Source organism: Macrobrachium rosenbergii, chromosome 12, assembly GCF_040412425.1.
Source record: "Macrobrachium rosenbergii isolate ZJJX-2024 chromosome 12, ASM4041242v1, whole genome shotgun sequence".
Taxonomy (NCBI): Eukaryota; Metazoa; Arthropoda; class Malacostraca; order Decapoda; family Palaemonidae; genus Macrobrachium; species Macrobrachium rosenbergii.
Genome location: NC_089752.1, coordinates 12,231,861 through 12,245,201, shown reverse-complemented (window position 1 = coordinate 12,245,201; position 13,341 = coordinate 12,231,861). Strand labels below are relative to the sequence as shown.

Sequence of the window (13,341 nt, the reverse complement as noted above, 5' to 3'; positions counted from 1 at the left end):
AGAGGTTTAGTTGCCCATAAATTAGTCATCAATCTAACTAGGCAAAGTAACAACTGTCATCACTACATCACCACCAAAATTTCCTCATGAAAATGCTCCACTGAGTTAACTTCTGCTGAGGAAAGTCACAGGGAAAAGAGGGAGAAATCACCTCTAAACACTACTGAAAGGAGACCCAATTGATTAGTGTACCTGGACCTTATACATTCAGCAAATGTTGACAGGGCAGCATAAAGCAAAATGAAGTCCCCATTGGTCACCATAACTATGGTTTGTCTAATGAAATTTCATCCCATCAAATGTTGCAATGGATCATAGTACATAGTACATTCACCACCGGCACATCAAAACCCCAGAATGGGTCATCATAACCATAATTTGATAAAATTTCATCCCATCAAATGTTGCAATGGAATTCACCACTGGCAAATTAAAACCCCAGAATGTGACTCCTATTTATCACTACACCTAAACTTGGCAGACAATGCATCTTCCTGTGGTTTAGAAAGGCATTCCAGTTTCAAAATGTCACAAACTCAGCCCAACACACAGCAGTGGAGGCCTCAAGGAATCTGAGATCCTGCAATGGATGAATGGATGGATGTAGGGAATTCTGTGCCCTAGTTCAAGTGCTGGAACCCTAAGCTGTTCAGCTCTTTGTATCTAATGACTTGGGTATAATTCTCAACCTAGCATAAGGTACTCAATACATTGAAGGATGTAGGTCCACTGTCTGTTCCTATGGACGAACTAATGGTCTGCATGTCAATTCCCAAGTGCATCTTGCCAAGCAGAGCTGCCTATGGGTATAGAAGAGTCCATCTGTAGATGTAGCTAATCTGTGGAGTTAAGGGGAGCGCACGCTTATATAGAAATAATGCTCCGATTTTTATGAAATTTTATATGTTATACATGTATAAGGTGATGTTCCAAATAAATTTGAGTGATCGGATTATTTTGGATTTTATTAAAAAAAATTTAAAAAATAAAAAATGTTTCTCCTCCATTTTTAGAGCTATTGCAATGCAGCTTCATACACAGAAAGTATATCATAGTAGGAAAAAAATCATGGGAAGAGTTTTTTCTATTTTTCCTTTTTGATTGGTGGGGGCGAGGGGGGATTTTTCTCCCAAATTTGTATAATTTGATCATCATGGGTTCCTCATCAACCTAAGAAAAATCTAGCCCCAACAAAATATTTGTCTTTCTTTCCTCTTTCCAATGGTATATTTAACTTTAAAATTGGCCTAAAAATAAAATAGTAGTTAGCGTTTGAAGTGCAAAAAAGTGAGAACTGAGAAAAACTACCGTAAAGGTCAACAAGTGCTTTTTTTTTGGCACTCGAGGAAAAAACTTATCTTAGAGCATTATTTTGGTTGATTTCTGGCTCCAGGTCACCCGCCCCCTCGAGGCAAGGGTATCATCAAGTACCACCTGACTCACTTTCAGTCGTTTTTTTCACTTATTTGGTCTTTTTGGTCTTTGGAGCTTGATTTTCAAGCCTTTTTGTCTCTCGAATGAAGAACTACTTCTATACTTTCACTTGTGCCAAACAGATGTGTTAGTAAGTTGAATTTCTCATAGCCGAAGTTGTGTTCAATTTCCTCAATATTTATCTCACTCAACTGATGGTGCCGAGATTTTCCACTGATAATTCGCTTTGCTGGGCACTAACCGTAAACCTACATGATTGGCACTTCATTAAAATATCAGTATCCCATCTATTGGCAGACTTCGACCTGAACTTTACCCCTGCAATTCTCTACCTTTCATCTAATACCTGACACTATTTTATCTAACTGAAATCTAGATATAATGAACTTGTCATCATATACTCCCTTTTCATCATCCTTTATTCATTTCATCAACTGTGAGCGTATTTGTGAAGGTGAAAGTATATAGATTGTATTTAGAGTTACTAATGTAAAAAAAAATTGCAAAAAACACCGCAAATAGTGAAAAAATTACTCAGAGTAAAAAGTTGCCCACCGCCCGCTTTCAACGTTTGGGGGCAACTGACTCAAAGCGACTCGGCACCCTCTCTTAGACCAAGCAAAAGCCATTGTTGTTGCCAGCCGTAGGAGATAAGGTGATATAAATATCAAAATAATCAATAAATTAGGTGAATAAAGGGAAAAATGATAACACTGTAGTCATTAGGAGACAAACGTCAGCCCTACCTCACCGTGTGGGGGGCGGAGGCGCAAAACCCCATCAATTTTAATATTTCGAAAAAATGCTTTGGTCACGTGGTAAAGAAGGTGTTGCTCATGTCTTTCGGCCATTTAACCATTTTTTTTTTATTTCAAAAATATTCATCAAAAATCAAAGCGTGCACTCCCCTTAAGGGAAAAATTTCCAATTCCTCTTGTGGGAACTAAAGTGAAAAGGCACTGGTTCTATCCCTGCTATAAGAGCAGAGTCTCCATGTAGGGAGAGCTCCTAGGGGGTACACAGTCCAACCAATTAAACTGAGTGACAAACGAGGATCCTTAACCCAGTACTGTAACAGCCAGTCATCTTATCAAAATTGGGATGACAACTATCCCTCTTCCTCTCTGGCAAGTGAAATGACAGTGGCAGCCATGGTCCCAATGTCAACTGGACTTTCTGCTTGTTCCTTTACACACACGACCTGATGACTTGTACCTAACAGCAATCGATGGACCAAGTGATTCAGAGGCAAATATGGAAACTGAGGAATGCCAGGATACAGTTGTGACTTGCAGGTCCTCTTCTGAGCAAAATCGTACAAGTCTGATACTTCCCATAGCAGAGACTCACGCAACTTGACTATGAATGGCATGAACTGTACTCTAGGCAAGAGTCAAATGAAAGCCCTGAATAGTTTACCAGGGTATGTACACAGCAAACATACAACACTCACAAAATGAGATGAAGGTATACTCATAAATACTTGAGTAAGGCCCAGCAGCAAAAGCACCATCAAATATTAGATACTCACTAAATTACAAAAACATGCAAGTACTGCACTGTACAACTGAACAATGAAAAAATGCAAAATTTGTATATGATACAAAAAAAAATCAGATGTTGAAATACACAGAATAGAAAAGAAAACAAGATGTCATATGGCAACACTACATTACTAACCAGGAGACAAGATGTACAGAGCACTACAGGGAAAACGAGATGCAAGGTTGTGGAGGATATTACCTTCCAGAGACAAAAACTAAATAAGGCATAATGTAAATACACTAAGGAACAAAAAGAATAAAACATGAACTAAGGAACAAAAAGAATAAAACATGATTCACAAAATGAATGAATTAATGAAAAGTATAAGGGCAATAATAGTATTGAAGTACAACCCAGTAGTTAAGAAACTGTCAAAGCTACCACAACTCATTAAAGAGTGAGATAGATGCATGCATATACAATCTTCAAGTCTAATGAGTAAGATTTTCGGGACGCAAAATGAAGGTATTTTATGATTAATAGGGTTGAGATGGGGAAAAAATATCCCTACCTAGCTAACAGGGGGTTATACAGTGAAGAACATTTAACAATTATGATTAAGGTAACCAAACGTACTTTGCTTTCACATGATGACCCTAGCGTAGGAAAATCCATTTCAGAATCAATTTCAAAGGATGAGCCATGATGGTCTAACTTTTCTCCAACATTGTGCACTGCTGCACCTTCACTCTTATTACGACGGCGTCTCCTGTAAATGAGTAAATTAAAAAGTAATTTACTATTATGTGAATAATATTCATAATATGAATGCATTTATCTCAAAACATTTCATGATATCATGGAAGATCATGAAGGAAAGCTAATTAAAAGGAAAAAAATTCCATGGATGTTAACCTAATCTATCATTCTAAGTTTGTTAGTAAAAGGCATCTTTTACATACAAACCCAAGTGGAAATGTTACAGTGGAACGAGCAAGAGAGGGATGAGGGGAGGGGGAGGTATTAGTAATAACATACAGGGGGTAACCGTGCAGGAAGGGGCAGGTGATGCCCTTGAGGCAAGAGCCCTCTTCCCAGAACCTGCAGGTGATGGATGCCAAGTCGTGGGAGAATTTGCAGTCACTACGACGGCAGCTTCCCTCCATGAAGAATGTGCAAGGGCGACGTGAAGGAGGTAACCATCTTCCTGGTCTTGGTTTTCGTGGCAACTGAACCTGCAAATTTAATCATTTGGTAAACCTAACCATAATTTCTATACAATTATAAAGGAACATGAAATGCTAGTCTTACAAATAAACATGTAACAAATTATGTTCTGTGTAAAAGTGAAAATGGTCAAATTATAATAATTCATAATTCACAATAAAGTAATTTCTTGATTCGCACAAGTTTCCTGAACTACAGTATTTGTTCTTTGTTAAAGTTGACAATTGGAGCATGGCAAAGTTAATAAATTTTGGCAGCCAAGTAGCTAGAGATCAAAGGGAATGGATGAAAAATATAAGAAAATAAGCAATATACTTGTCGAGGTTGGAGGGACACTGCAAAGAACCTTTAGTATCATCTACAATGTGCACCAATTGGCTCTCTGGAAGTGGTAACCCCTATAGAACCAAACATTTGCAAAATGTACAATACCTTGTAAGGAATGCCACTCTTCTTCCATTCTTCTTCTAATTCACATGAAAAATGTATTTTAGAAGGATGTCCAGATGGAAGATCAGGAAGTGAGCCACCCAAAACTTGATTATCAGCGGGATTTGTTCCAAAGATCTGGTCATACAAGGAATCGTCTAGGTATTCCACAGGGATGGTGTACGTTGTACCATCAGCAGATTCATAAACAAGGATTTCTCCACCCTCACCGTCATCATCATCACCAACATCTCCAAGTTCCTGAAAGAGATGAAATGGAATCTTGTGGAATTCTGTTATGCAAGATTCCCTTACAGCAGTAAAATGCAGGTTTTTTCCTTAAAAGAAACACATTAATTTCAAATCTTATCTTCAATCCTTATTTATTTTTCAACATACAACATTATAGTACCATACTCTGCTTTAAAATGACACCAGAATGAGTATCATAGCATGATTAGTTGCTCTGGCTCTGGAAGACATGGCATGCATAAAGATTAAACTCAATTCATAATGTTTTGGAGTGTATGAAGTTTTTGTACATTTTCTTATGCCATTCCAAATGATTACCAATACTGTAACAAAATTACTTATAGTAATTATGATTGATTGATCTATGAAATTTAGGCACTTCAGCCATTCAGCACTACAGTAATTCACTACATTAACACAGTTACATACTTAACAAAAATCTGCAGAAATGCATACACTCTTGCTTGTAGTGCATATGGCACTTCTGTATGTATTACGTTACTTGCATTTATTACCATATACTTGACAGCTTGTAAAATGCTCCTCAAAAAGTTTTTATCTTTAATGGTATCAAAGGAAAAATTACTATAAAACATAGACATAGATGGCTAAATCAACAAAGCTAAGAACTTTTCAGCTTACCTTCTCCCAACCACTACGATTTGCAAAAGACCTCCCCCTCACTGAATAAAAGTCTTAGTTTACATGTCCCATTTATGATGATAATTTTGTATTACACCCTTTCTCATGAAATAATTTCTTAAATTTACATCTATCAAATTTTAAGGCACAGTAAAAGAATTCTATCCAGATATCTAATGCACATTGTTTCAAGAATACTGCAGTAATTATTAACTGTCTCGAACAATACAAAACATAACAAATAGCATAATAGGAATCCACTTGAGGATAACCACAGAAAAACACACACACTTGCACTGGACTAATGAGGTCTTGTCTGACTCACGCAGCCACGTGGCAAGTAGCAAGGTTTTCTTGTACAATAAACTTACCTCATCTTCATCTGCAGCATGTGGTTGGTGCTCCCATTCAAATCCATCATTAAATTCCCATCCAGGTGCCAGGTCATCTAAATCTTCACGTTCACCTTCCTTTTCCTTAACATTGACACAGTTACTACTGAAGACCATCTCTCTCCTTGTACAATTATTAAACTGAGCACTCTTTTTCATTCGCTCATGCAGAGGCCTGGGTGAAGGGTTTTCTTGAAGACCCTCGCATGAACTTCCAAAAACAGCTGGATTAATAAAGAGCTGTGTTGCATCACTGACAGTCTGAGCATGAACTGCTCCTAGTAATTCATCTGCTTCGCGATCAACTTCAAGTCGTAATTTATTACACACAGCTGGATTTTCACTGCCTGGACCTATGCACACACTTCTGGAAAACATTCATATGTTAATATTTAAATATACTTTATATATATGGTCTAATTTGTATTTTCCAACACAAAGACTAATTGCCTGAAATCAGGCAGGAAAAAGACAGGAAAGAGAGAGAGAGAGAGAGAGAGAGAGAGAGAGAGAGAGAGAGAGAGAGAGAGAGAGAGAGAGAGAGAGAGAGAGAGAGAGAGAGAGAGAGTTTAAAAATTTAATGCAAAACTTTCTCTTACCTATTATCCTCTTGAGTCTCTCTCAGTTGGATATGCTGGCTATTAAAAATGGACTTTTCTCTACAAAGCTTGTCACTTCTGCTGACATCATTTACAGACGAGAGCTGCTTCCAAGGGCCTATTTCAGATAAAGAAGATATCAAATGACAACTTTCTTGAAGTTTACCTGGGATGTATGTAGTTGGATTTGTGATAACATACATTTTGCTACGACCATTGTCAGGTCCAGTATCCTCATTGTATGGGGGTTTGAAGCCAGCCCAAAGAGCTTCAAGATTGTGAATAGATGCTGGATTTGATGGGGATGATGGGGGACTATGATGATGCCATAATGATGCTAATGATGTTGGTATTACAACAGCTCCTGACTTTTTATGACAATCTATCTCTACAGGTACATGGAAATTATCACTAATCCATCCGGTAGCTCCTTCATTCTCTCTTTCTATCCAGGCTCCATCTGACGCAGCACCACCACTGGGCTCAACATCATTAATCCGTGACCAAGCATCTGGTTCGCTATCAACTTGTACTTGCCATATATTACGAGGATGAGGAGCCTCTGACACATGAGGATTATTCTTCCATATGTTTGCCAAGTTGCCTCCTGCATCAGGAAAATCTTGGTGCTGGAATTCAAATACATCAGGATCCTGATCATCATCGCAAGTAAAACGATCAGTGAAACACAAATTCTCATGAGCTAAATCATCCTTAGATTTACAAAACGATTGTATATTTGTCATACTTTCCTCTTCAGTCTGACAAAACTTTTCGTTGTTAACTACTTTAAACTTTGGAACTAGAGCAATGGCAGAAATATTTTCATTGGGAATCGCTTCTTGGTCATCTTCAGTTTGCACAATTTTTGGAGGTGGTTCTTTGTAAACCATATATTTCTTTGGTGAACCTTCAAGAAGATCGCTTTCCAGAAACAAAGCCCCACTACTTGTTCGCTGAAATGGCAAGTCAGGACGTTCAGAATTAATAATAAACATGGTACCGTCTTCATAATGATCATCAGCAGTACTACCAAGGCTTTCTTGTCGAATGGGTCGGAAGTGTGTGCGTGGTGATGTCAATAAATTCTCCTCCTCTTGACCTGGGGGCAGTTCATCCATATTCCCAGAAGTTGCTCCATGATTAGTACCACTTTCTAGATTTAAGTGTAATTTCTCAGATAGATGTTCCACTGAATTACGTAGCTCAGCACTTTTACCCCTTGGAATGACCATTGAAAACCCACTATTTTCTGTGTGCCTGAGATCAGCCTGTGGCCCACTAGGTCCTGATGGTAACTGCTTGAGAAGGGATGTGTTTGGAGCATGCTCCTCCTCTTGGGATTCATAGCTCTTACATACATCTTCAACTATAGCCACCATCTTCTCATGCTCCGAATCTGTCTGATTACTGTTGTTATTAGTGATATTATTATTGTTTTGAATTTCTTCACAACTCTGATCTTCAGGCATAAACTCTAAATTGCTGTTACTTAAACTTAAATCAGCAAAAATACTTTCCAGGCCTAATGTATTTTCCCACAGATTTTCTAAACCTAATTTCATATAAGAATCGCATAAAGTTCCCTCAATTTCACCTGTTGATGTGCAATAATCATCATCTTTGTGTGAAATAACTGGATTGATATTAATATCTCCCCTGCAAGATATAAAGGAGCCCTCATCTCTTGAAATATCATTAGCATTACAATCTGACCAAACTGATTTTTCTAAGCAGCTGTTCAGATGAAAGAGGGCATTAGAATCACTCTCTTCCCTTAAATTACTTGGGGATTTTTGATTTGTAATGCCACATAAAAGGGAATCATCCTGAATAACACTGTTGGTAGGTTCCCATATCTGTTTCTGCTGCCACTTATTGCTAGTGGAAGACATTTCATCTTGAATAACTTCAGTAATATTATGATCATTGGACACAGACTCCTTGGCAACATACTGGTCAGGAACTTCATACCCCCATATTGTTGTGTAAAATGCAAGTTCTTGCATAGCAGGAGGATCCCAAACATGTTCTCCTCGACCATGACCAAGAGATTCACCAGCTTGCCCCCAAACTTGAGCTACGGAGTCTGAAATCTTTCTCTCTAATTGCCGCAGACTTTCAAGGTCCTGGTCAGGACCAGCAATAGCAAATGTCTCCACATCACTACTAGAGCCGCTCGTCCCACCAGAGGTACTGCCCCTTTCAAACAATCTATTGCCACTACTTCCTTGCAATTTATTTCCCTCTGCATCACTGGCCTTCACAAGAAAATCTCCCATACATTCCCATTCCTCTTGGTTATTCTTGACTTTTCCAGACGAAGGTACCCCTGAACCTTTATCGTGTCGGTCATCTTTTACCTTGTCAAACTCTTGGTCACCCTTGTCACGATCCTCCGAACTTTCGCGTGAGCTAGTATCACCAATGTAACCTTCGCCTATATCTTCATCTAACAGTGGCCCTGTAAATCTCTTACGTCGTCTTTCAACACCTCTCTCAGCATCTGAGGCACTATCAGTATCATAACTTTCACTCAGCAAAGCTTCTTTATGTTTTGACGCTGCATGCCAAGTAAAAGGAACATGATGCCTTCGGCTGCCTTCTGAAATCTCATTCCCCTCTGGTTTGGCTTCCACATCTTTTCTCTTCTCCTTCTCACGACACTTCTTTCGAAAAGCCCTTGGCATCTTTGAAGCAATGGCTGCAACAGACGCTGACTTACGAACTTCCCAGACACAAGAACACAGAGCATCCCCAGACCTCCAGACCTCCTCATGGGTGCAATTCTCCTTGCATGACCCACTCAGAGGTGGAAAGGCTGCATAATACCTATTGGAAGAAATAAGATATATTTCAATATTACATAATAAACCATATTCAAGAAATAAAGATATCCATCACCATCAGAACCTATAATCCCACATCACCATCAGAACCTATCATCCCATGCTTGAACCCTACTTTGATGCCAAATAAGGCATAGTAAAAATAAAAAATACAGACACAGGAGTTTAGCACTATTTCAACACAAACATAATAATGCTCTATTATCTTCAAGATTGAAAGTATGAATTGGTACGATCAATTTAAATTATTAAATAAAAAGAAAATTGATTTATCTACATCGTCAGTGCTGATGATTTCAATTCACAATACCACTATTTCCCTCTAGCAGGTTATATTTCTGACAGTTTCTCCTATCCTCTGTTGTTTGCCCTTGTACTCCATTTGCTCCTAGATCTTACCTATAACTTCTCTCTATGATTTTCCAAGCCATCATACTGGTAGACACCATGCCACACCCAAATATGTCACTTCCCATAACTGACACTCCTCCCATCACATCACATTCTCAAATCATCAGAATCTTTTTCAAACTTTTCAAAGCTGCTTCTCTGCCCCTTCCTCATCTGTAATTATGATTTTCAAACCACTTAAAAGCCCTGAATTTCAGCATCTTGCAGCTGGGCCTTTACAGAATTTCCATTGCATATTAAAGCATGTCTCATACTAGCATCATGGAGTTTACTGTATACTCTAAACTTACTGTCTTTAACAATATTTACTAAATTCCAGTTTCTCTTCACTTCCTCCAGGCTGATGATAGACTATTTATTACTGTTCTCCCGATTCAGCCTTTTTCAATCCAGCATGGTAACATTGTTAGTCGCAAAAGGTAGTTTAAACTGACCAGTGAGCTAAGAACTTTCATTAACAGAAGGAGGGCTAGTTTGAAAGGTTTGCTGTTAAAAAAAAAAAGAATAAAATTGATATTTTCTATAATAAATTAAATCTGTGTAATCAATTTAAATTATTAAATAAAAAGAAAATTAATTCATCTACACCGTCAGTGCTTATGATTTCAATTCACATTACCACAATTTCCCTCTAGTAGGTTATATTTCTGACAGTTTATATCCTTTGTTGTTTGCCCTTGTGCTCCATTTGCTCCTAGATCTTACCTTTAACCTTCCTCTATGATTTTCCAAGCCATCATACTGGTAGACACCCTGCCACACCCACATATGTCACTTCCCATAACTGACACTCCTCCCATCACATCACATTCCCAAATCGTCAGAATTTTTTATAAGCCCTGAATTTCAGCATCTTGTAGCTGGACCTTTACAGAATTTCCATTGCATATTAAAGCATGTCTCATACTAGCAACATGGAGTTTACTGCATACTCTGTACTTACTGTAACAATATTTACTAAATTCCAGTTTCCACTTCCTCCAGGCTAATGATAAGACTATTTGTTACTGTTCTCCTGATTCAGCCTTTTTCAATCCAGCATGGTAACATTGTTAGTTGCAAAAGGTAGTTTAAACTGACCAGTGAGCTAAGATCTTTCATTAACAGAGGGAGGGCTAGTTTGAAAGGTTTGATCTTATAAAAAAAGAATAAAATTGATATTTTCTATAATAAATTAAATGTGTACACCTTTCATAAGAGAATATTGAGAATACTGAAGACTAAAATATTTTTCCTAGGGCTTTATGTCCAGTACAGTCATTTTCTGTCAACTGTAATCAGAGGACATACAAAAAATTTTATAATTTTGCTATAGTTTCTCTACTGATGGGAATTAGGTCAAGAGGGGTACTCACTTAGTAGTTAAATAAGTGTGCCCAGTTCATATATAGGATAATACTGTACTAAAAACCTAAACATATCTTTTCCAAACATCATATGCATAATTATTATTATTATTATTTGATGGCTTAACCGTACCATAGAACTGAGATGCTCAACTATCACAAAATTGGCCAAAAGGGTTTGATTTCTGTAGAGAAAATTTCAATTAATACAATGCAATTCTTTAAAATGTAGTAACTAGATAAATAAAAAATGACAAATTTTCTAAAGTAATTTGTATTTTTCCTAACATACAAACCTGAGGTTTTTACATGTGGGATTAACTTCCAGCTCGTAATACACGCAATTTTTAATAATGTAACTGATAAATAAATGACAGTATTTGTAATTTTATTTTTCTAACATACAAAACCTGATGTTTATATTATGGGATTAACGTTCAGCGAGCTGGAAGTTAATCCCATAAGTAAAAACCTCAGGTTTGTATGTTAGGAAAAATACAAATTACTTTAAAAAATGTAATTTTTTTTATTTATCCAGTTACTACATTTTAAAGAATTACATTGTATTAATTGAAATTGCAATTTTCTCTATAGAAGTCTGGCTGTTTAACTTTTGCAAGGTTGGTTATGGTAACAGTTACCATGGTGGGGGCAATCAGTTGGTATACATTCAGTTGTGTGCAGTTTTACTTTTGGCTGCAGTCTCGACGAGATGTACATTTCTTTCTCTGTCCTGCTGTTCAGCTGTCTCTTCTGTGTTTGCATTTATTATATACTGTTTACAATTTTCGTTTATACTTTGCGTATACAGTATTGATATATTGAAACACTCCAATATGTTTTTCTATCTCTTTATGATATATTCACATATTCTTGCAGACTTATTCTTGCTATGAAGTCTGCATATGTTTTGGGAGACCTTTATATATATATATATATATATATATATATATATATATATATATATATATATATATATATATATATATATATATATATATATATATATATATATATATATACATATATATATATATATAATATATATATATATATATATATATATATATATATATATATATATATATATATATATATATATATATATATATATATATATATATATATATATATATATATATATATATATATATATATATATATATATATATATATGAGTCTCCTTAAAACTTTTATATATATATATATATATATATATATATATATATATATATATATATATATATATATATATATATATATATATATATATATATATATATATATATATAATATATATATATATATATATATATATATATATATATATATATAATATATATAATATATATATAATATATATATATATATATATATATATATATATATATATATATATATATATATATATATATATATATATATATATAATATATATATATATAATATATATAATATATATAATATATATAATATATATATATATATAATATATATAATATATATATATATATATATATATATATATATATATATATATATATATATAATTTTTATTTTGCTTTCAGAATTACACAAACCCAACACCCATCTCCTTGATGTTTGTTTTGTGTATTCTGTGTTCACGAACAAACAACGTATTTTATTTTCAACTACACAATTTCTTGGAATGTTGTAATGTATTAGTCTTTCAGATGTTGTGTAGATTGAGAGAGGCAGTCCTGGTTATCAGCAATCCGGTTTTACGGGGCTTGGCAAGTGCCGAAAATTGGCAATTTTCTGCGCTGAAAATTGTCGATTTTCAGTTATCGTCACACTGTCAGAACAAAATCCCCGCTGATAACTGGGGACTGCCCGTATTTTCAAAACTTGAAATTTGCTGTTGCTTAAGTTTATTATTATATAGTTCAACCAGGCCACTGAGCTAATTTATTTAGCTCTAACAGGGATGGTACAAAGGATATGTCTTTAATACTATTTAACAATAAAGTTTAGACTTTAAATTATAGCATTTTAAAACTTTATAACTGGTAGTAAGATGATGTTTAAATCTGATTGCTGTACATATAAATGAATTGCCATAAATGTGTATGTTACCATTTGCTCGTTATAATATTTGACATACAGTATTTGTTTCTAAATTACAAGATAATCTCTCCCTCTAGACAGTCAACATTTTTTTTTTTTTTTGTCTGAATAACCAGGCAGACTCCAGCTTTTGTTATTTTGACTGAGCAAGTAAGTAACATGCATGCAAAACAATCTTTGATTTAAC

The 13,341-nt window shown here is 35.4% G+C and overlaps 1 protein-coding gene across 19 annotated transcripts in view; it reads right to left on the bottom strand.

The window, feature by feature from the left end:
- LOC136844390 (uncharacterized) overlaps positions 1 to 13,341 on the bottom strand; it is a 663,809-nt gene that overhangs the window by 17,473 nt on the left and 632,995 nt on the right. For 11 of the 19 annotated variants that reach the window (XM_067113486.1, XM_067113488.1, XM_067113501.1 and 8 more), the window contains 5 exons: positions 6,461 to 9,292; positions 5,841 to 6,228; positions 4,579 to 4,836; positions 3,958 to 4,154; positions 3,556 to 3,688 (listed from right to left, as the gene is read on the bottom strand). In XM_067113486.1, coding sequence (XP_066969587.1) covers positions 3,556 to 3,688; positions 3,958 to 4,154; positions 4,579 to 4,836; positions 5,841 to 6,228; positions 6,461 to 9,292 — 3,808 coding nt within the window. The remainder of the gene's footprint in view (positions 1 to 3,555; positions 3,689 to 3,957; positions 4,155 to 4,578; positions 4,837 to 5,840; positions 6,229 to 6,460; positions 9,293 to 13,341) is intronic. The other 8 variants (XM_067113493.1, XM_067113503.1, XM_067113494.1 and 5 more) reach the window with 3 other exon arrangements.